Raw genomic sequence first — 21977 nt, 5'->3', positions numbered from 1 at the left:
TGGAAGCTCAGCAAGCAGTTGCATGCGTCGATCTGCCATCCACTGCCCATTTCTCGATTGGAGCAGGAAGACGAAAGCCACGATGCCTGGCAACACGAAGGTGACGCTGTTGTTCGCCCACGGCAGCGGGTTTTGCAAGGATACGTGGGATCCAATCACTCGTCGTCTGAGCGAGTTGCAAATGCTCAAGGACGTCCCGACGGATGTCGTCACGTTCAACTTCCCGTACCACGGCGATAAGCGCGACCCCGCCGCGTTGCAGTCGTTTCACGTGGATCTGAGCAACCCAAGAGCTCCTCGTGTGTGGAATGGCAAGCACGACCTTGTGGAGTGGGCGGCGAGGGCGGTGCAGGAACAAGTGGCCGCGTGGAAAGAGAAGGTGAAGACGGAGGACCCTGAGGGGGAAATGGAGCACAAACTCATCGGCGTCGGCCACTCGATGGGGGCGGCAGGACTTTGGGCGACGGAAGTGGCTCATCCAGGAACTTTCGAGGGGCTCATTTTGTTTGAGCCCGTGCTCGCCCAGAGCACACCCGAGACCGACTATATGGTCGACTTCTTGGTCTCTCTCACTCTTCAACGTGCTGTTACCTGGCCCTCTCGAGCTGCAGCTCAAGAGTATTTCTACAACTTGAGGAATTTTGCAAAATGGGACCGCGAGACGCTGGATGGATACCTTCGTGGTGCTCTTGCTGAGTCAGATAATGGCACTTTCACGCTGGCCTGTCATCCGAACATTGAGGCGTCGCTGTATTGCCAGAAACCTTTGTGGTTAACGAAGCACGAGTTGGAACAACCCAAGTGCCCTGTCACTTTCCATTGGGGAAGTCGCTCGAAGATGTGGTTTCGCGACCGATTCGAGTCTCTTCAGAGCAAGTTGCCACACATATACACTATGAGAGACCCGATGGAGGGTAATTCACACGTGTTGGTGCTCGAAAATCCCGCCCTTGCTGCGGAGAAAATCTCACAAGACCTCGCGGAGCTGGAACCGTACGCTGCTGGCGATGGGGGAAATTCACCATAGCTCAACGACTGGTGTGTCGCGTGGACGGCCATTGCAATGGTTTAACTTCGAACATTTGCATAGTTTGGTTGCGATGTTTGTGCTGTGTGTGAGCGTGATCACTGAATAGATGAACGTGCGAACAAACTACCAGTTTGTTTTGCCTCATAGGCAGAATAGCATTGTCAATAGCATTATTTGAGAAAAACAGTAAATTACGCGTTTCAGCTGACATCGACGATAATTGTGTTTTCTGGATAAATGATATCGCATTATATATGAGTTTAGACTTTTTACAAAGTTTTTTTTTACCATCACCAACCATCAATTGGGACCAACCATTCATGAGCGCGTGGAACCGTACTTACAGCTTGTGCACAAGCCACAACTCTCAGTTTTCAGTCCCCCTCCTCCTCTCAAAAAGGTCAGCAGCCCAAGCACTTTGGTTCACGTCAGGTGCCCCCCACGCTGTGCCTACTCCAATGCTAGAGTTTCGGGCTATTACTTCCGCCCGTGCCGCGATGAAAACGACGAGGTGATTTTTAAATATTTACGCTGTCGTTGCGGCACGGTGCGGAAGCAAAGCCATCAAAATGGGTACTCTAATCTAGTCCAGCATGCACAGCGAGAGCACCAAGACTATGACGCGGACATTCTTGACGCAACGACGGCGAAGACGAGCTCTCTCATCGCCATTCAGCTCAGAATATGTACGACTGAATGGTCTGGATCGTCATGTACAACCTACCGCTCTCCTTTTGCGCGAAACGCGAAGCCAGGTGGTACGTTTTACTTTCTTTACTAGGCTATCTCTCTCAAAGATTAATATGGCTGTCCGCCAGCCAAGACTCATTGTCGAATCGCAGCAGAGATGACTCTAAGTGAGCGTGCCATCGCCCTGGGGTGGCTGGGAACAGGTCACCGTCTCGTTCTGTCCCTTAATGAGACCCAGTCTGAGCGTATAGTTCGTGAGAAGGTGCTCTACCTGTAAAAGAAAGTCCGACTTGAATGGGGAATTCCACCTCTTCGGAAGATGCGAACACGAGTATCATTGGATGGCTTAGGAGCTGAACACGTCGATGTAGATTTCCGAGGTACAAGTGTGTGTGTGTGTGCTCCTATTGACATTATGCTAATACAAACGTGTTGCGGTATTAGATCTCGCTCGAGCTAATCAAAGCTCGTCTCAATTACTTCTCGAGAATAAAAACGAAAGACTAGAGAAGCACAAGGCATGTCATGCTAATATGCTGTCCGACGGCACCATCGGCGAGAAAACCCTCTGGATATAAGGTCGTGAAGGCTACCTCGCCGCGAAAAGAAACAACTTCTTCAAGTTCCTCATCAAAACAATGCAGATGATGGAATCAATCGCAGAAGATTTCTATACGGTGCTGCTAATTAAGATACCTTGCATGTGCAAAGAGGGCGAATACTATCGCTCACCAGAGAGGAAGTCGATCCCACCGATCGACATAGAATACGACACATTCATGTCCAAGACATTGCATGGCCAACCCATTCCCGATCACTATTTGGATTGATCGACGTTGAAGACAAACTAGTAGTTCTATGTCAGTTCTAATACACATTAATCAAATTCAATTCTACTATACGTCTAGATGTTTTCATCGGATATTACTCTAAACTTCCCCGTAAAGAACGTTCTACTCTGCCATCCTACCCTTTATCGCCATATCACCAACTGGGGCGTGGATGCTACGAGCATGGAGGCGGATGTTCAAAGCAGCGTGGCCGACCGCAGCTTGGGTAGCAGCTGCGTGGTGGCTGTGTTGTGGTAGGCACCACCGCGGTTAGAAGTTGGTTCAAGAGGCGGCAAATTCCGAAATGAAACATTGGTCCGCGCGCGCGGCGGATCCTGACGGGGGTCCCTCCGTTTGGCGCTAACAACTTCAATCGGTTCCGCCAGCCGTTAGTCAGATTATCTAGATTCCACCAATCGTTGACTGCTTCAATCTCTGCATTTAATCAACGTGGCACGAGGACACGGGTGGAACCAAAAGCTTGGACTAGCGCCAGCTACTCCAATTCAGGTGAGAAATGTGACTCAACCGCACAAATGGTTACGGCTACGACAATACGTTGTAGGTGATGCTCACAGTGGACATCTGAGCATTATAGGTAGTCATGGTGATGGCGAGGTGGCCGCCGCTTCGGTGTACATGCACGCCATCTTGGCGACATCGGCCGTGTGGTGCCGCGGACAACGCGGGTAGGTGCATATGGAAGATACATTTCTCGTAGCGCATCGGCATAGACCTGAATAGATCCTTGTTGCAAGCTATATATGTGTGACGTTGCTTTGAAATGGGTACGTTTGGCAAGTGGGTACGACTTCGTGTCCATCAACGGAATGTCAACTTTTGGAGTAGCTGGCGCTTGTCCAAGCTTTTGACGAGCTTATTCTAGCATTTTGCGAGCTTTCCTTCGTCAAGACCATTAGCTCCAACAACTTTCAGCTCATCTATATTCAGGATCATACAGAATAGCAAACCTGCAAATTCGAATATCGTTCGAATATAGAATATCATAACGGGGGGCTATAGAATTCTCATAGTATCACCAGTGTTATTCTATAGATTACAGACATACCGGTGCATGCTTCATCAAAAATTTATTCCAGCTAGAGTTGTCCATCTCATGCATGCCGTCATTGTCTTGCTGAAACAGGTTACATTCGTCTTCGAAGTCACTATCCGACCCAACTTCGTATTAGAATCCTTCTGGGAGATCTACTAGGGCATCAACAGGGATTCAACCTCAGTTGAAATGAGTGACCCGTCAAATTTACATAATCTGGTATAATTGAGCCAAAAACATTTTTGAAACGAATTGCGTCAAAAAAATGCTCGCAGTTGAACTCATCGGATTCCATCTGGTGCATGTTCAGAACTTGGCTCTTCATTTTGTTTTTCTTCACTTCTGACTGTGCTCGGCTCGTGGTAGGAGGTGGTGAAAGCGGAGCCGCTGCTGCTGTAGTCTGTGATACGACTTCGTCATCCACGCGGTTCGCTTGCTCTGACCGAGGCGCAGGACATGACGTCACGCCAAGATCGAGCGGCCAAATGTTTCTCCCAAGCGCCATTACTACTTCTTCTTCTAGATTCCAAAATAATTAGTACTATTTCATTTCACAGAAGCAGGTTGTACGTATCAACGAAAACGTTGATGCCTTTGCGCGAATCAATGACCTGGTTGACCGTGACAGGGTTTGTTAGTGCATCCGGAAGCACGTTTTGGACACCAGGACAATAAACCAATGTGAAGTTGTACGATATGATCGTGTCAAAGTAACGGTATAACATCCAGTGCGGACATTCTTGTTTCATTATTTGCACGAGTGCCTTGTGATCTATAATAAGCGTGAAGTGTCGGCCCCATATAATATCATGGCACTTGCGAATGACGTAAATAGTTGGCAAGCAGCTCCCATTGAGTCACTGAATAGTTATTCCGCCCTCCCTTACGCGTAGATGAGAAGCATGCCCGAGGTTGAAAGATATCCATTTGAGAAAGCTGTAAAAACATTATAGCTTGACATCCAAATGGATCACACGTATAATTTGTACACAGCACCTTGCGCAGAGGAAGTGCTAGAGAGCGTAAGCTCTCGGTGAACAACAAGTTCACGGTTCCCGGCCTAAGGGAACCGACTACGACTTAGACAGTAGGTTAAAGACTGAATATATTTTATAGGTGAGCCAAACTTGATCCTTACAAACTCTAAGTCACCTATATTAAAAGCTAAACAAGTGCCCAATGTTTCGCTCACCGGCAACCGATACCACGTACCATGGACACTAAAGAGGGACATCCCGTCACTCTTTATGTAGCATGGGTACACGTCGGTGTACTTCATTACATTTTATTTAGTGCAATTTATCTAATTCAACCTTTGCCTAAGTTAATGTACGGTGCTTTGCAACCGGTTTGTCCTGCTATTTCATGTATTAGCTCGTACTCGTACATCGCACTAAACCGTAGGTTCTTTGAATGGGTCTTTCCGAAGTCGTGTTTCATACACAGCAAGGTCAGAAAATGGCACTTCTAGAAAGTTCCAAAGCGATCACAAGTCGTGCAACACTAACCACAGCAATTAGACCTATTAACATAATTTGTCAGGCTGGCGTCTGTGAAGGCTCACATATATTAGCGTTAATAATGCTAATTGAACACTAACACTAACCAGTGTACAGTTAAATAGTGTTAATCTCCGCGTTCTGCAATGATATCTTTTTTATTAATGTATTCCAATACGTCGGCTTCTAACAAAACCTCTTCGTCTTGCTCACACGAGCCAACATCGTCATCACCGACTTGTTTTTGCCATGAAATGCCTATAGTGATCTGCAATACTGCACTGGAGCTCCTCGCCTAGCTGATCCACACTTCATTTGCCCTTTTCAGTCGCAAGACCGCATCACATCATCGCTTTCTGAGGATACATGATGCTGCTCTTCTTTGTTTTTGTTTGTTCGCATTTTGGACGGCATCAGCCGTATGTTGTAAAAAGAAGACTTACCTGGATTGCGTAATGCGCCGACCATGATCCGTTATTTTGAACGTCATTTTGCCATTCGTTTACCCTGATCATTTCAACTTTGTTGGCTTCCCACCGCTTTGTCCAGGTGTCTTTTATCTTTGAAATGGCAAAAAAAATCAGCTGGCTGAAGGAGGTGTGTCGCATTTGGAGGGGAGAAACGCAGCTCACTGTTGAGCTGCTCCAGCTGGACCTTGACAAGTTCCGTGAGAGCAAGGCCGTTGTAATTGTTGGCCAGAGAATCATCTTTTGCCTGCGAGGTAGTCTCCGAGTTACCCGGCCTTCGCCCAGCCATTGTGCAAATATTTTTGACGACATGAATTCCTTTTTGCAGTCTGATAAGCTACACCTACATGTAATTAAATTCTGACATGTTATCAAACATGCCAACAAAACAGTAATAGCAATAATAAATATGACGTACCAACAAAAACGGTAAGAACAATAATAAATATGACATACTAGGTACGGTGTCAGGAACACCGCGGATGAGATAATAGCAGCCATCGTTTATGAAGATCATCATTGGCGTTCGGATGTGTGCAGAAGTACCTCTTGTCAGCAAAACTACCATCGTCATACCAATTCTACCGGAAACAATGTCAGCATAACGTATGTGATCACCTTTGATGCTCAGTGTTTTCAGTTATCCATATCCAGAAGAAAATAAGTTTCATCCATGTTTGCCATTCGCTCATCGATGGATTCTCCAGAATTAAACCCACGCTTCAGTACCCCCATGTGATACGCTACCTCTTTTTCAGTCTGCATCTGCTTTTGGGGGCTCAGTTGCTTTTTACCTGCCTGCTTCCTCTGGACAATGTTGAATCTGTCCTGGAAATTTTGCACCCATCGTAGATTTAGCCGGTCATAAAACGTCACTTCGGACCCTGGACGTACGAACGCCCTGGTGTACTCGTCATGATTGGACGATGTGAGAAGATGCTGAGCAACAGTCACAAACAGTGGAGATGATAACTTCAAACCGGCCTTCCGTCGACGATGAAATTCTTCTAGGAGTTCGTCGTGTATCCATGCGGTCGAGGGATCACATTTTCAACCACGTCCGGATCATGTTTTTGGAATCACGTGTTTACGCACTCCAGGTTGTAATGTCTGGCCAAAAATACGATGCGTTGGCTCCGATAATGCCGCCAAAACCTTATTGCGTCCGTGCCACCAACGAGACGCCTTCATGTAGTTGACTGATGCTGACGCAGCCCTGAAACAGGCAGGAAATGCATCAATTGTGCACTTGAATAGAAAGAGCGATCTCTCCTCATTTGCTATCACCATCCACTTGACCACGGTGAGTCTCCCTTGCCTGATAATGACGTGCTGAACTTGCCGCTTACGCTTTCCTGTAGCATTTTTCTGATGAGATGGTGGGAGGCGGGCGGCACATCGCTACTGCCGTCGTCACTACCAGCCCGAGAGATCTCTTCTACATCGCGCCGTCGGCCACCAGCAAGTAATCTCACGCGCTCCATAGCAGCGACAACAAGGTGAGGCCGTCTTGGCGTGGATGACGTGACTGACACCGATACGTCAGGCGTTGCCATGCTGGGCAGAGAGCTGGAAGATAGTCTGGGCTGCATGGCGAACTAGTGGACGTGAGACTAGAATAAAGGTGGAAAATGAAAATGAAAGACGTTGTCCTATTCCGTTACTTCTCTCCCGCTCGACTTATATCAGTATTATTTTTTCCTGCTTTGGGGGTTCACATAACATAGTGTTAATAACGCTATATTAAAACTATAACTATTCCGTCATTAACACTAAATGCTGTGGTTAGTGTAGGGCTGTTATAATGCTTTCAGATCGCCCAAGCACATAATGAGCGAGTATGAGGTACAGAGTTGGCTAAAAGGATAAGACACCCCATGAATCCGAGACTAACTCTGTTATTCGCGTGAGTTATATACTTAAACTATGACCAGTTAGTGTGGCTTTACGCTGATATAGCAAGCCGATTTTGGTCGCGATTGGGGCAATATTCAGAGACTTCTAATACAAGGGTCTGATTTGGACACTGGTCAAAAGGATAAGACAGGGGAAATGACTTGGTTCACTATAGACTAAATTGAAGTCGAACATGTTCAGGGCAACGTTAACCGTTAATCGTCATACCCTCAGCCTCAATTACCTCAATACATATTTTCTTCATCGACAAATGATTTTCTCGAGATACTCTACCGGCAATTGTTCCCATTGGTACTTGATCGCTTGAATGATGTCCTCCTTCGTCAAATGCTGCTTATCACTTTTGTACACCTTGCAAGCTAAGTAGCCCCACATGTTTTCGATTGAATTCAGATCCGGTGATAGCGCAGGCTAATCAATTACGTTGCTTATATGCTCTTTCAGAAATGCCTTGGTTGCTTTTGAAGTGTGAATGCTTGCATTAACATGCTGAAACGTGTACTCGGTACCAAAGCGTCAATGAGCCGCTGTGAGCAGATACTCAGAGAGCGGGTAAATGTATCGTGCGGGAGTCTTGCGTACCGTTTAAAAACCCAAGAGCCGTAGTCCTGTCGACCCTGAAGCCGCCCACACCATCACAGACCCGCCTCCGTTCTGGCGGCTAAAGCACACTTTAGGCTCGTCTTCCAGATGCTGCCAGTAACACTTGAGTCCATCTGGCCGATAACCTCCAGTAGGGATCATATACGGTACAGATCAGATTTTGTACATATGTCGGTTTTGCAGGGATCAGCTTTGGGATCTGAAAATGCATGGTGTTCTGTAGGCCACGTGACCCCTCCACCAGGGAGGTGTTAGCGTGAAGGAGGTTCATTTGGCAAAATACAATCGCCAGGACAAGATCCCCCGGGTAACGCCCTCGGTTTTGAGTCTTCAAAGAGTGTTGTACCGGGGCATACCAGGGGTCAAGTGCGTCAAGAGAAGACTACTTGCTATTTTGGTGGCTATAAGTATACGCGTGCATGGGCGTTGTCGAGGAAGATATCGTTTCGCTGCAGCCATTGGCGTCAAGGGTGCGTCGGGACCATAGCGTTCTTCGTTGGAACGACGGGCTACACGGTTGGGCGTCCCCACACCTGCCGTAAGGTCGATGCTACTGGGGCTAGCCTTGCCGACGTCATTAGTACAATGAAGGATAGAGTTGACACGATGACCGTCGAACAGGTTGCGCTTCCTGCGCGACTCGTGTGGGATGCAGTGCGAATTGAATTTTACGGTGCAGATAAAGGAAACGTCGTGCGCGGGCTATCTGAGTCCCAAGCTCTTCGTCGTGTGCAGTCGACACTTCAGTGGAGATGTACATGGAGCAATTGAAATTCCGCCACTTTCTTTGGCGCTGAACGAAGCCGTTTCCATCTTTCAGTTTCACTACGTCACGATTAACCGAGAAAATCTAAACAATCCAACGCGACTAATTGGTTGGGCGCACCCTTCCCTTGTGAATCTACTGCGCTACCATGGAACTACACTTATCGTCGACGGTACATTCCGTTGCGGACCTCGTGGCTACAAACAGTGTGTGGTCTTTATGGTGCACGACCGAGCTTCGGGGCTGTTTGTACCTGTGTACTACGTGTTGAGCACTTCTCGTAGTAGGGATCCTTTTTGGGACATGATACACTTTGTCGTACAAGGCACTGATCAACAGTTGGAGCCTGCTGAAGTAGTATGCGACTTCGAGAGCGCACTTATTGATGCCTTGCAGACGCAATTCCCCAATGCGATCGTCACCGGCTGCCTATTCCACCTGAAGCAGGCGCTCAGGCGCGCTATGAAAAGGTTCCTGATCCCGGAAAAGAAGTGCGGTATAGCTATGACGCGTGGTGTTCTCGACATGCTTACTGTCATTGAGTATAGTCTCATCGAGAACGGCAATAAATGGGTGAAGCGTGAGATTCGCCAGCGTTGTGGTGCAGCTGGAATCGAGTATTCCAAAGCTAAGTGGCGTGGGTTCTGGGATTACTTCCAGCGGACGTGGCTAGAACTGTACGACGTAAGTGTGTGGAACGTGGCCGGTCTGAATAATGAACTCGTGGCACGTACGAATAATCCACTAGAGAGGGGGGGGGGGGGGCAACAAGATGCAAAGTGAAGTGTGGAAGTACGTCTCAATAATGTAAATAATGTAGCCATTTAGTTCGTCAAACCATAATCAAATCATTTTCCCTTGTATTGAAAATCTCTGAGTTCAGCTCCGATCAGGCTCCAATTTTATTGGCGGATTCAACGAATCCGTGGCATGCATTGGTCCAAGTTTGCCGCGCGCAATGCTGCACTAGAATTTCGAACAGGGGGTGTCTTATCCTTTTGGCCAGCACTGTATGCACGATTTACAGCAATCCGTACTCGAGTACGACTTATAGTTAACGTTATCTCGTGACAACTCGTACGAATTAGAGGCGAAAGTGCCAAAAAGGCCGCAAAGCACAATAAATGGGAGTCGTAAGAACCAATCGGAATAGCAAACTCGAGAGTCGGTCGTAAAAATAAATCTGATTATGCCCTGGGTACACTAAGGGTTGGGGAATATCGCCTCGCCAAAAGTTGAGCTGAGGGAAGTTGCGCTGGGTATGGCGACGTCACCCGTGCTGCTGTTCGCGCATGGCGCGGGGTTTTGCAAGGAGATGTGGGCCCCAATCGTCCGCCGCATGAAGCAATCCTCTCTGCTGCGGATTACAGCTGGCGTAGATTTCGTGAGCTTGGATCTGCCGTACCACGGAGCCAATCGGGACAACAGCGAGGCGGCACGCGTGGACGAAAGAGGGCCCCACGTGACCCACCCGGCGAATAACACAATTGCCTTAGGGTCTAAATTGCTTCTGGAGAAGGCAAAGGCCTTGGGCTCTGCTGGACGACCGGTGATTGGTGTCGGCCACTCGATGGGCGCCGCGGCACTTTGGAAGGCGGAGGTGACTAGCCCCGGGACGTTCAAGGGACTAGTGCTGTTTGAGCCAATCTACGGGCCGCCAACGAGGAAGGGAACGTACAATTTTATGGCGGATGTTACGTTGAAACGCGAGTGGAAATGGTACTGTACTGCACGTGGTTGGTGTCCGTCCGATGATTTCGTCGAATGTTCATATTAATGTTGAATCTTGTTAATGTAGGGATTCGAGAGAAGATGCGGTCGCCTTCTTTGAGAACTGGAAAAGCTTTTCGTCGTGGGACCGTGAGAGCCTTGCGAGCTGGATGGAAGGAGCCGTTGTTCCCGATGACAACGATAGCAGTACTGTTGTGTTGGCGTGCCACCCGGCCATCGAAGCATCCATATATTCTGGTGGTCGGCTGTGGCTTTCGGAGCAGGAGCAAGCGAAGCCCAAGTGCACCATTACGTTCCACAGCGGCAGTCTGACACGACTGTACCGCCCAGCGGTTTTTGAAGAGATCGCTGGTCGCAACCCTGAAATCTACAAGATCCATGCTCCCATGATTGACAGGTCGCATCTGATGGTGTTCGAGGACCCAGAAACCTGCGCGAAGGCCATCGTCTCGGACCTCGCAGCTTTGGAATGCTTCCGCGCCGCAGATTCCCGGCTGTAAGGTGTAAGATGCAGGTGCAGGTATCATTTGGGACTATAGCTCGTAATCGCGACCAATTTGTTTCGTAATCGACCATTTTGCGTTTCAAAGCCTCACTTTCGAATTGGCTGAGTCATGGCCAAACCGGGAGCTACGCTGCTGTTCGGACATGCCACAGGCTTCTGTAAACAGGTGTGGGATCCAATTATCCGTCGTCTGAAGCTCTCGCCACTGCTGCAGGGTGCAGTGGAGGAGTTTGTGACGTACGACCAGCCGTTCCACGGAGTCAATCGTGATGCATCGGTGCCTGGTTTGGTGTATCACAAGAAAGACGACCCCAAGGCAGTGCGTGTGAAGCACCCAATGAACAACTGGACGGAGATCAGTGCCGATGCAGCGTGGAAACAAGTGCAGAAGCTGAGTGGGCCCAGGGCTGGCGGTCCGTTGATTGGCATTGGCCACTCCATGGGCGCTGCGGCGCTTTGGGCGACGGAGGTCAGGCACCCCGGTACTTTTGACGGACTCATTCTCTTCGAGCCGATTTACGGAGAGATCGACGCGCCGTATGATAAGAAGGCGGACTTCCTGGTGTCGATTACAATGGCGCGTGAGAGCAAATGGTACGTGTGTGGAACAAGAAAGATTCGAATGGGGGGATATTTAGCGTGCATGTGCTATCGAACTAACTATCTCTTTTGCGTGGTTGATTTGTCGCTGTATGGTAGGTCTTCAATGGAAGCTGCCGTCTCTCATTTCGAGAACTGGCAGAACTTTGCTGCGTGGGACCGAGAGGCACTCGCGAGCTGGATCAAGGGCGCGGTGGTGTTCGACGAGGACCAGCAGGCCGCGGTGCTTGCTTGTGACCCGCTCATTGAAGCTTCTGTCTACTCTGGCTCTAGGTTGTGTCTGACGGAAAGTGAGCTGGCTGCACCCCGCTGCCCAGTCACTTTCCACAGCGGAGACCGCACGAAGCTCTTCGACCGCAGCGTGTTCGACCACTTCGCTTCCACATACCCGAGCATTTACAAGAATCACTCGCCACTACCCAACACATCGCACTTGATGGTCTTCGAAGACCCGGAAGCCACCACCAACGCCATCCTCACCGACCTCAAGAAACTCCAGTCTCGCCTCTGAGCTCACTAAAATTCAAAATGGTCCAAAATTGAGAATAGACCACACCCAAAAAATGTGAATACGCCAAAACTCCGCCAATCAAAATCCTCCGTATTCGCCTAAACAAACGAGCGGCTCGCAACTGTCATCATGGCCCAAGTCGCCGCTAATGGCGCGCGTCAACCGCTGCTGCAGTTGCTGCGCGGCCCGAGCGGCCATCTCTGGGAGGTCTGCATCGGCCTGGAGGTGCACGCGCAGGTGCTGTCCCGCTCCAAGCTCATGAGCGGCGCTGCCGCTGCCACGCTGGCGTCCGCAAGGCCCAACCGCCACGTCAGTTTATTCGACGCGGCGCTGCCGGGCACGCTGCCGGTTCTCAACCGCGAGTGTGTGCGCCAGGCCATCCGAACAGGCCTGGCAGTAGATGCGACGGTGCACCCGCGCTCGCTGTTCGAGCGCAAACACTATTTCTACTGCGACATGCCGCTGGGCTACCAGTTGACACAGCAGCGAGCACCCGTGGCGTCAGGTGGCACGCTGCACTTCGAACTGCCGGCATCAGCAATTGTGAGTGAGCATGGAGAAGGTGGGATCGAAGAGCAGGAGACGACGTTCGACGCGTCCAAGTACAAGTCCAGGAAGGAGAAGAACGAGGCGCTGCGCAAGCGGAAAGCGAAACAGGCCACGAAGCAGGAGGTGAGCTGGTGGAATAATGTGGTGAGGAGATGCAGTGCCTTATAACGGGATTTTTGTATAGGATGTGATTCCGAGGAGTGTGAGAATCACTCGTATCCAGATTGAGCAGGATTCAGGTTTGTGTATAGTGTGTGTTGTGTGTTCAGGATCTACGGAGTGATTTACTTTTTTGCTGTTGTGGATTGTAGGCAAGAGCAATCACGACTTGGAGGAGCACAACACTGTGGTGGACCTGAACCGTGCTGGTACGGCGCTGTTGGAGATTGTAATGGAGCCAGATCTCCGAAGTCCGCTGGAAGCGGGTCAGGTCATGCGTCAGCTGCAGCACTTGTTGCGCCATTTGGACGTGTGTGACGGAAACATGGAGGAAGGGTCGATGCGCTGCGATTTGAATGTGAGCGTGCGACCCACGAATCTCGGAAGGGGCGCCGATGTGGAGATGCTCCACCACGCACTTACTTCCAGCACTGCCGCACCTTTTGGCGAAAGAGTGGAGGTGAAAAACATGAACAGTATTCGCAATATGATGCGAGCTGCAGAGTACGAGGCCAGGAGACAAATTGCTCTAATTGAGGAAGAAGGCGGAGAAGTGCATCGCGAGACGCGTTCATTTGATGCTGCCACGGGAGAAACCGTAAGTCTGGGCACTTCCTGCGCCTGCTCTCTCGTGGTACCGATTAACTGAATGTGTGCGGTTGTTACTGTTTCATTCGTAGAAACGGATGCGGTCAAAAGAGGGAGCAAAGGACTATCGTTTCTTCCCGGAGCCAGACCTGCCCCCTCTTGTTGTACCGGAGACTCTAATCCAGGAGATTAGCGAAAACTTGCCGGAGCTTCCAGGCGCACTGAAGGACCGACTTTGTGCTCAGTATGACCTCACGCCGTACGAAAGCTCTGTGCTTGTGAACGAGCCTGGTGCTGCGCATTATTTCGAGACGATTGCTGCGTTGGACTCTCGACCATCAAAGATGGTTGTGAACTGGGTGCTGAACGATTTGTTTGGACACTTGAAGGCGGCCAATGGCGATATTGCCAGTAGCCCTGTGCAGGCCACGGAGCTTGGTGCACTGATTGATCTCATTCAGGACGGCACCATTTCAGGCAAAATTGCAAAGGATGTGCTAGAGCTCATGTTCTACGAAAATGAGGCGAAGAGGACACCGCTGCAAATTGTGGAGGAAAAGGGCTGGAAGCAGATTCGGGACCCCGAAGAAATCCGTGCCCTTTGCCGAGCTGTTCTCGATGACCCGGTTCGTAGTGCTATTGCTTAAGTATTTATTGCCTCAGCTTGATATTTTGCGCTAACATTTCTGTGACAATAGAAAGCGAAGAAGAACCTGCAGGCGTATTGGAAGGGCAAGACCCAGCTCTTCGGCTTCTTTATAGGCCAAGTGATGAAGCGCTGCGGCGGCCGTGTTCATCCAGAGCTTGCGAACAGCATTATGCAAGAAATCCTGGAAGAACACAAACAATAGACGAAATGCTGTAGGAGTGGATAGCTTCTCCTGTTTGTGAACAAGCTACCTCATGCAAATAATACTTGCGCACAATCGCTTCTCTCTAACCCAAACTGAACTCTGCTCGTTTGCTGCAGATCGGCGCAGCCTATTGCAGCACGCCATGCATCTGCAGCAGCTTTCTGTAGACCAACGCAAACAGCGCGACGACGATGGCAACAGTCAGGTAGTGCAGGAAAGTGTCTACGCTATCCGGCTCGCGCACGTGAGGAGTGTTATGAGCAGCAATTCGTGTGTCCACGTCCTGATGGGGCTCGGCCACTACCGGTGCAGCTGCTGCTGGCTCTGCAGTTGGTACTGGTTGCGACGCTGCAGTAGCAACGCCTGCTGTCGATTCAGTAGAGCTAGAAGCTTCTGTCTCCTCTGCCGAGTCGGACGTGCTATCAACTGTTGCCTTTTCTTGAGTTGCCACACTTGACTTTTGCTCGGCGTTGCCTGCTGCAGCTTCATCCTCAGCATCGGAAGAGGATTTAGCTGCTTCCTTTTTGTCATCCGCTGCACTAGCTGGCGATGCGCTGTCCAAGCTGTGCATGTGGAGCTGCGCAATTTGTTCCGCATACTTGGAGGGCTTCTTCTCCGCTTCTTCGTCGTTCTCCGTCTCCACCTCCGGCAGCAAGTCCGCCACTCGCCCACACGTCTCACACTTGTAGTCGACAGACTGTCATATCCACAAAACGAGCAGGTTAAGATATCAACAGCACCAACTTCTTATCTGTAGCGTACAGTACCAGCTTGGCGAGCCTCTTTCGCTCCTCTGCGGGGAAATCCAGCGCGCCAATGGCCCCCTCGCCCTTGGTGGGCATGAAGCTGATGAGCGCCTCCAGGATGAGGCGGACGCCCCACGCCGGCTGCCACTCCTCCGGGTGGTAGGCCGAGATGCTGAGGCAGATCTTCTTCTTCACCTCGAAGCGGCCGTTGGGCGTGAGCAGCATGATGTTGGGAGGCTTGAACGGGTAGTCGGACGGCAGGATGATGCGTCCGTGGTAGATGCCGCCCTCGAACTCTGTGTCGCGTGGTCCCCTCAGCGTGAAATGCCAGTCAAACATGTTGGTCTGTGCAAACATAATGTTAATAAATGCTTGAGCAAATGTTTTTTTTTTCATTGCTGAAGGACTACTGCGCACCTCAAGCGGTGCTGCTGCGTACTGGTCGCTCGGGTTCGTCATCATTTCGCGCACATCCTGCGGCAGGAAGAGGGAAGAAATTAGGTCCGGGTTAAGTAAGATTGCAGCCATGCGGAGGACGCAGGACGCACGCCCTGGATGCGCTTGATGGCGGTGTTGCGCACGCTCGCCGCCATGACTTGGTCGCTCACTGCCTCTTGAGGTGACGCGTCAGAGCGGAATCAGACGAATGTTGCGCATTATTTTGAGTTGCGTGAAAGACATATGGAAGCAACTTAAGACGTGTATGTTGCACTAAGAAAGGCAATCCTATCACTATGGACAAGCAGCTTGCAGTCATGAAGCAAGCTTGCTGCAGGCGTGACTGCCTGCAAACTACCAGCAGTTTCGATGGTGCAGCCTTCGATCACCATTTGATATCAACGCATTTCCATGAATTGACTGCGCGGACAGCGAGCACTGACCGCGGAGTACCGGCAGCAGGCAGAACGCTCGCGCGTGCCGGTAACAAACTGGCCGCGTTCCCGTTGACGCCGGCGAGCCGTTTCCAGCGCAGCAGCGCCATCCACGCCAAAAGATCCGCAGCAGCAGAAACGACCTCGTCGTCGCACTTCAACGAGAGGCGATCTTGAGCATACCATCCGGCGGTAACGGCCGCTAAAGATAGGATCGCGTCCCTTGCCGCGCAATGAATGCGCTGGGTTTCACAACGTCCAGTCTCTTCTTTCCACCGATTGCAACGGCAGTCCCCTCGCAGCGCGGAAAAACGGATAAAAATAACCCCTGCAGCGCCGCCGCAGCGTGCTCCACAGCCCCCACTATAAAAATAGCCCGCCGCGCCCCAGGTGCTCGAGCGCTTCGTCCACCGTCGCTGGTATTTTTACGGCACTCCCGCTTTTGCCTGGTTATAAATATCGGCTGTCTATTTCCAAAGGTGCGTCAACCGCGTGATGATGCCGAAAGTCGAGACTAACCATTCGTGCCGCCAGACTGAACCATGGGCCGCAAGAAGATCCAGATCAAGCGCATCGAGGACGACCGCAACCGGCAGGTGACGTTCGCCAAGCGCAAGAACGGCATCTTCAAGAAGGCCATGGAGCTGTCCAAGCTCTGCGACTGCGAGATCGCGCTCATCGTGTTCGACTCCAACAACAAGCTCTACCAGTACTCGAGCACGAGCGTGGACCAGATCCTGCTCAAGTACACCGAGTACGGGGAGCCTTACGAGACCAAGGACAACAACGACGTGAGTCGCCACCTTGTTTTCACCTCTCAGTACCGGGATCCAGACACTAACAGTCTCTTGCTTGTGACAGTACGAGATCATGTTTGGCGAGAAGAAGAAGCAGCTACAGCAGGCAGCGAAAGAGGCGGCAGCTGCAGCGGCCGCGGGGGCCAATGCTGAAGCCAACTTCAACATGGGCTCGACCCCCAACGGCTCGGCGGTGCAGTCGTTCCAGAGCATGCACGGCGCGTCGCTCGGACTCACCAACGACCCGGACCAGTACATGCTCAACTCGCGCAGCCGACCGCCGACCCAGAAGAAGCGGGTGCACCGCGGCTTCCAGCAGCTTCTCAAGAAGGAGCACGTTGGTTACACCCCACCGTCGCTTCCACTGTACCAGCACGGGGTACGTTGTCCGTGGTCACATTGGGTTTTGGGAACAGTGCACTAACGGTTATGTGTCTCGTGTAGATGGGAATGCTTGGAGGACTATCAAGTCACCACATGCTCGCCGCACTGCCCAGTCCGCCCAACCTCTCGGGCATTCTACCGTCGCCTACAAGTACGTTTTGTAACGGGTATGCGCTCAGTTCATTGTGACCGGTGTACTGACGTGACCACTTGAACACTTCCTTAGCCGGCATGCTCCTTCACGACTTCAGCCCCCAGAACGCAGGCCTGTTTGGACACCACCCCATGCTCTCTGGAGGGATCCCAGGAGACTTCCACGACAGCAAGAACAGCGTCCTCGGTCTCAACCTGGTACCGTCGGACTTCAGTCACGGCTCTGCTGGTAGCGTGCACCCGCAGCAACTCCAGCAACCAAAGGATCCGTACTACGTGCCGAGTAAGCAGAACGACTCGCCAACCAAATCTTTGGGCGACCGACCAACCTCCGCTGATAGTGGCGGCGAGCCTTCAGGAGATAACGGGGCTCCTCAGTCCGACGAAGCAGTGTGCAAGGTTGAAAAGCCGTCTGTTAATTCTCAAGAGCAGCCGCAGCAAGACGACGGCGCACCAAACAACTGTGACGACGCTCAAGCGGCAAAAGAGAACGAGACGGTGGCAGAAAAATCGACTGCTGATTCAGCACCGCTGTCACCGAAACGTGAGCCAAAACCGAGTACCGGTAGCCAGGAGGACCCGGCAGTAACCTCAAACGGGTCCAAGTGCAGCGACATTCAAGACGCCTCCCCCACAAAGCCAGCTTCCGAATCACGAGCTCCAAGCACCACGTCTGAGTCACAAGCGTTGAGCAGCGAAACAGAGAAGCGCCCACGTTCGGAGGTGTTGGGGGCAGCCTCCACTAGTCCCCACAAGCGTCAGCGTGTGGTCGTTTGAAATATTTTAGTGGTGACGCAGCCTTAGCTGCGTATGCTTTACTCTTCTTCATGTCGTTTTCTAGAGCCAAATAGACGGCCATCACCATGATTTATCTCCAACATGTTGTTTTTGGTACCCTGAAGTGCACTTCAAACGCAATTCACCACGGTCAGTGACGGTATATTCGACGAACGATAAGCAAGCAACGGCACACCGTCCCAAACACGAACCCAAACGTCACATGACCGTTTATAGACGATCGGCAGCGTCCGTTATATCTTCTGCGACCTCTTGCAACGAAATCCACTGATCTTTCGACAGCGAAATGCCCTTCTTGCCGGGCTTGGAGACGCCGTCCTGCTCGTAGAACTCGCGGAGGTCGATCAAGACGCTGTTGCGAAAGTAGCGGACGGTGACACGACGTTTGCTCGACAACTGCACTCCAAGAACACAACACCCCTTCATCAGATTAATCTCGTCAACACAAGCTACAGTTCCAAAGTCGAACCCACCGGCAACGCGATGGCTCGCACGTCTCCGTCTGGCCTCAAGATGCAGCCCGGGACGCCAGCTAGCGACCCCATGTCCACCGAGTCCTCCTCCACCAACTGGATCGCCTCTGCAATGGCATCCGAGAAGCTGCAGAGTTTCTCCCACTGCTCCGGAGTCAGTGAGATGCCTACGCACCACACACGTCTCAGCTTCTACAACCCAATTGGCACGGACATTGACCATCACTCTCCCACCTTTCTTGCCCGGTTTGGCCTCCCCGTTGTCGTCGTAGAACTCGCGAACATCCACAAACTTCATGGCTTTCCACTTGCGGACCGTCACGCGGCGCTTGGGTGACAGCTCGAAGACCGTGTCGCCCTGCTGCGTCGCCTTGGCCTGTTGTTTCTGCTGCTGAGTGTTGGTCTTCGCCAAGCGCTTGGCCTTCTGTTGCGCTGCGAGTCTCGCCAGTGGTACATCCGAGTCCTCCGACGTCTGCGAGAGAGGCAGTTGCGGCTCCGCCGCCGCCTTCCTGGACAGCAGCTGCGTCAGCGACGGCCGCTCTGGGGCGACGTCGCTCTTGAGTCGCTTCGGGGCCTCGGCGGACGCCTGCGCCATCCACGCGGGCCGCTTGCGCGTCGGCTCTTCCACTTGCTGCATCGCTGACATGTTGGAAATTAACGTTTGTCACTTTCCTTCAATTAATAGGCGAATTTTGGATTTTTGCAAACAAAAATACTAAAGATTTGTGAATTGGTGCACGGCGAGGTGTAACCCACGAGGGCTTGCCTTGTGCGGCAGAGGGGTCCATTGAGGCACGCGCTTGTAGATTTTGCTGAACCGCGAGCTTGCTCAAACGATGGTTTGCTCGGGTAGTGATCTCGTCAGAAGAGCCTTCTGCATTCGGGTTGTTGCTGTACTATTGCGAATAGTACATGTAGCAAGTTGCTAGATCGTAATGCAGTCTCAGCACAGTGTCGATAACTCCTCAAGAGAAAGTTAAGTGCACTTATCTGGTCCTGTATGCAGGCAGAAGCGGATCTTTGAAGTATTCTCCCAGTTAACAATAGGAGTTTCTGTTCAAGGACAAACAATTCCAAGCGGTCTGGCAGTTCAAACGTGTTATATTGGCTCATTCGTGCCACTACAACTTTTAGCTTGGAGCCCCATTCGTACGCGTAATTCATAGCAACCGTCACTACAAGCAACGCGGATTCCGTTCTGCGCAGTGCGTACACGCACCGGTATAGGTACAGCGCTTGCCTGCACCGCTCCGGTCACTCAATTCCTTTGCGCGCCGAGTGCAAATCCCGCGCTGGCGGCTCTGATATGCAGTGATTCCCGCCGTCCAAGTTTGATGTGCGGTACACCGTCTAGCCTCGGCTCTTCCCCACCTTTGGAGGCACGCGTCAAGTGGACTGCGATTGGCCGAAACGGTGATCCTGGAGCGCCCATTGGCTGGACGCCATTGACCGTGACGGTCCACGCACATATCCGTCGCCGTGATGCCACAGTCCGAACCCGCCGACGCCATCAACGCCTTGGTCCACGTTCGACTGGCGCGGCTTCCGGTGGCCACATCTTTTCCTTTGACAAAGCGCTCAGCACTTTACATTGCGGGCGCCGTGGCTCAAAGCTCGCACAGTTCGCCGCATACCAGCAAGGTAAAGAATTTGTGCGAAACCTTTTTGCAGTCAGTTTGCAAAGGCAATTGCAAAGTGGTCTTGTTGCGAAAAAAAGAGTGTTTTTTAATAGAAGTCTCAACTAAGTTGTTGCTGTATGGATAGATACTCTACCCAGTCAGCAATGGACTTCGACGAGGACATGTCGGGACTGCAGATCGAGGACCTGGGCGAGTATTTCCTGCAGACGGACATCAACGACAATTGGAAGGGATTTTCACTCGGGTACACGGATGAAGAGCAGCAACAGCAGCAGCAACAACAACAGCAAAATCCCAAGCAGCCTGCTTCTGCTGCTGGCAGTGGCTCTGTGCAACATTTGACGTCGCCCCCGTTGTCGAGCATCTCAGAGATGTTGAAACATGGCAATGGCCTGGGCGTGGGACTGGGCTTCGGCTCCCCGCGAAAGGACTTTGCGACGCTGTTTCAGACGGGCTTGACCCCCAGTGTCAAGCCTGATGCTGCTATGATGAACCGAGCCACGCGGGACGCCATCGATCTGGCGAACTTCAGTCTGGACCAGCACAAGAAACCGGCGGCGTTGGCGATGCCTGGTTCAGTTGCAGCAGCGAAGGCGACACCACCGCAATTTGGCGGCAGCATTAAGCCTGCAGCCCCCAAACTGCCGAGTCCGCAGTGCCAGAACATTTTGAGCAGCGACGACGATGACATGAACTCGTTCGGAGGAGCTGCTACGTTTAAGCGGTAGGTGCCGCTCTTCCTCCTTGTTTTTTTATGACACCCTGCGTGGATGAGCGGGCGTTTTCTTACTGGTTGCCAGTGAATTTGACTTCATGACCGTGTCATGCGATCCCAGAGGATGTTCTACCATTGGAAGTGGGTCTACTATGAGCGCGCCTTCACCGACGCCTGAAGACGATCGAGGGTTCCGAAAGAAGTCGCGTGAGAAGATGCGTCGGCAAGAGGTGAATGTCAAGGTATGTCGGAACGGTTTTCGTTGTTCATTCCGCGGTTCTTTTAACGAAAACGTATTTTCCTAACAGTTTGAAGAGCTCGTTGATCTGCTGGGGCTCTCCAACCGCGTGCGGAAGAGTGCTATCTTGCAAGAGGCTGTATCTGCAATTAAGACCCTGAAGCGGGAGCGCGATGAGCTGCGTCGGGATCGTGATCGCCTGCAACAGGAAGTAAGCAAGCTAGCGACGTGCCTTCAGTACTCACATCTGGGTTCGGTGGCTGCTGCAAATGCTGTCGCCATGACGCAGCAGCCAAACCCGCAACTCTCCCATATGAACCCGGCGCAGCAGCACCTTAACCACCATCAGCATGACCGGCAAGCACCAGTCTCAAGCGGAATGCAACCAGTACACACGCACCCGCTAAATGTCCCGTGTAACCCGGTATGTGGACAAAGGCTAGCATTATTCTGAACGCACTGATTTTTGCTGCGCGGGTCTTGATTCTGACTGTTTCCATGTGGCGGTTCACTGTGTGTTATACAGGGCACAAACTGTTTCCCACTTAGTTCAGCGTTCTCCAGCATCTCATCTCAGTTGGGGACACTTGCCTCATCGGCTTCGTCAGTTGGCAGTCAAGTTGTCATCGCCCCGAAAGCATTAAAGCCGGCACCCTCCACCTCGTCGTTTACCCCTATTGCCCCCGACACCGAGATGAAGTAAATTAGCAGTCCCCGTGGCTTCGCCGGTGGTGAGGAAAACGCGAATGTGCCTGTGTGATATTGGGCATAAGAACGCCACCGAATAATAAAGCAACAGTATTGG

General features: G+C 51.5%; 9 protein-coding genes across 10 annotated transcripts; 7 read left to right on the top strand and 2 right to left on the bottom strand.

Annotated features, from left to right (window-relative positions):
* Window positions 1–82: 82 nt before the first annotated feature.
* Window positions 83–1027, top strand: KRP23_1261 (Abhydrolase domain-containing protein ACTT2; the record flags this gene model as incomplete). The annotated part of the gene is made up of 1 exon (XM_067883115.1): window positions 83–1027. The coding sequence occupies one exon, from the start codon at window positions 83–85 to the stop codon at window positions 1025–1027; it is 945 nt and encodes a 314-aa protein (XP_067751833.1).
* Window positions 1028–5673: 4646 nt separating this feature from the next.
* KRP23_1260 (uncharacterized protein) lies at window positions 5674–7042 on the top strand (the record flags this gene model as incomplete). Its single annotated transcript, XM_067883104.1, has 3 exons — window positions 5674–5827; window positions 6788–6876; window positions 6935–7042. The coding sequence occupies 3 exons, from the start codon at window positions 5674–5676 to the stop codon at window positions 7040–7042; spliced, it is 351 nt and encodes a 116-aa protein (XP_067751832.1).
* Window positions 7043–10120: 3078 nt separating this feature from the next.
* KRP23_1259 (Abhydrolase domain-containing protein ACTT2-3) lies at window positions 10121–11090 on the top strand (the record flags this gene model as incomplete). Its single annotated transcript, XM_067883093.1, has 2 exons — window positions 10121–10578; window positions 10658–11090. The coding sequence occupies 2 exons, from the start codon at window positions 10121–10123 to the stop codon at window positions 11088–11090; spliced, it is 891 nt and encodes a 296-aa protein (XP_067751831.1).
* A 114-nt stretch (window positions 11091–11204) lies between these two features.
* On the top strand, window positions 11205–12206 carry KRP23_1258 (uncharacterized protein; the record flags this gene model as incomplete). The annotated part of the gene is made up of 2 exons (XM_067883082.1): window positions 11205–11689; window positions 11795–12206. 2 exons carry the CDS (start codon window positions 11205–11207, stop codon window positions 12204–12206), a joined length of 897 nt encoding a protein of 298 aa, XP_067751830.1.
* Window positions 12207–12335: 129 nt separating this feature from the next.
* Window positions 12336–14353, top strand: KRP23_1257 (Glutamyl-tRNA(Gln) amidotransferase subunit B, mitochondrial; the record flags this gene model as incomplete). Its single annotated transcript, XM_067883071.1, has 5 exons — window positions 12336–12878; window positions 12940–12994; window positions 13067–13512; window positions 13595–14128; window positions 14201–14353. The coding sequence occupies 5 exons, from the start codon at window positions 12336–12338 to the stop codon at window positions 14351–14353; spliced, it is 1731 nt and encodes a 576-aa protein (XP_067751829.1).
* A 130-nt stretch (window positions 14354–14483) lies between these two features.
* KRP23_1256 (Ubiquitin-conjugating enzyme E2 J1) lies at window positions 14484–15695 on the bottom strand (the record flags this gene model as incomplete). Its single annotated transcript, XM_067883060.1, has 4 exons — window positions 14484–15053; window positions 15124–15447; window positions 15520–15576; window positions 15651–15695. The coding sequence occupies 4 exons, from the start codon at window positions 15693–15695 to the stop codon at window positions 14484–14486; spliced, it is 996 nt and encodes a 331-aa protein (XP_067751828.1).
* An 821-nt stretch (window positions 15696–16516) lies between these two features.
* On the top strand, window positions 16517–18085 carry KRP23_1255 (Myocyte-specific enhancer factor 2B; the record flags this gene model as incomplete). Its single annotated transcript, XM_067883049.1, has 4 exons — window positions 16517–16765; window positions 16836–17150; window positions 17216–17306; window positions 17382–18085. 4 exons carry the CDS (start codon window positions 16517–16519, stop codon window positions 18083–18085), a joined length of 1359 nt encoding a protein of 452 aa, XP_067751827.1.
* Window positions 18086–18316: 231 nt separating this feature from the next.
* KRP23_1254 (RNA polymerase II transcriptional coactivator KIWI) lies at window positions 18317–19225 on the bottom strand (the record flags this gene model as incomplete). The annotated part of the gene is made up of 3 exons (XM_067883038.1): window positions 18317–18502; window positions 18580–18746; window positions 18814–19225. The coding sequence occupies 3 exons, from the start codon at window positions 19223–19225 to the stop codon at window positions 18317–18319; spliced, it is 765 nt and encodes a 254-aa protein (XP_067751826.1).
* Window positions 19226–20061: 836 nt separating this feature from the next.
* Window positions 20062–21875, top strand: KRP23_1253 (uncharacterized protein; the record flags this gene model as incomplete). Of its 2 annotated transcripts, none has more annotated exons than XM_067883027.1 (6): window positions 20062–20106; window positions 20162–20220; window positions 20344–20943; window positions 21056–21176; window positions 21243–21596; window positions 21699–21875. In XM_067883027.1, 6 exons carry the CDS (start codon window positions 20062–20064, stop codon window positions 21873–21875), a joined length of 1356 nt encoding a protein of 451 aa, XP_067751825.1. The 2 variants fall into 2 exon arrangements, with proteins under 2 accessions (XP_067751825.1, XP_067751824.1); XM_067883026.1 differs by having other exon boundaries at window positions 21020–21176.
* Window positions 21876–21977: the final 102 nt, after the last annotated feature.

This window comes from Phytophthora ramorum (assembly GCF_020800215.1).
Source record: "Phytophthora ramorum isolate Pr-102 chromosome Unknown Phyram_PR-102_s0001, whole genome shotgun sequence".
Classification (NCBI taxonomy): Eukaryota; Oomycota; class Peronosporomycetes; order Peronosporales; family Peronosporaceae; genus Phytophthora; species Phytophthora ramorum.
This window is presented reverse-complemented; position numbering and strand designations above follow the sequence as displayed.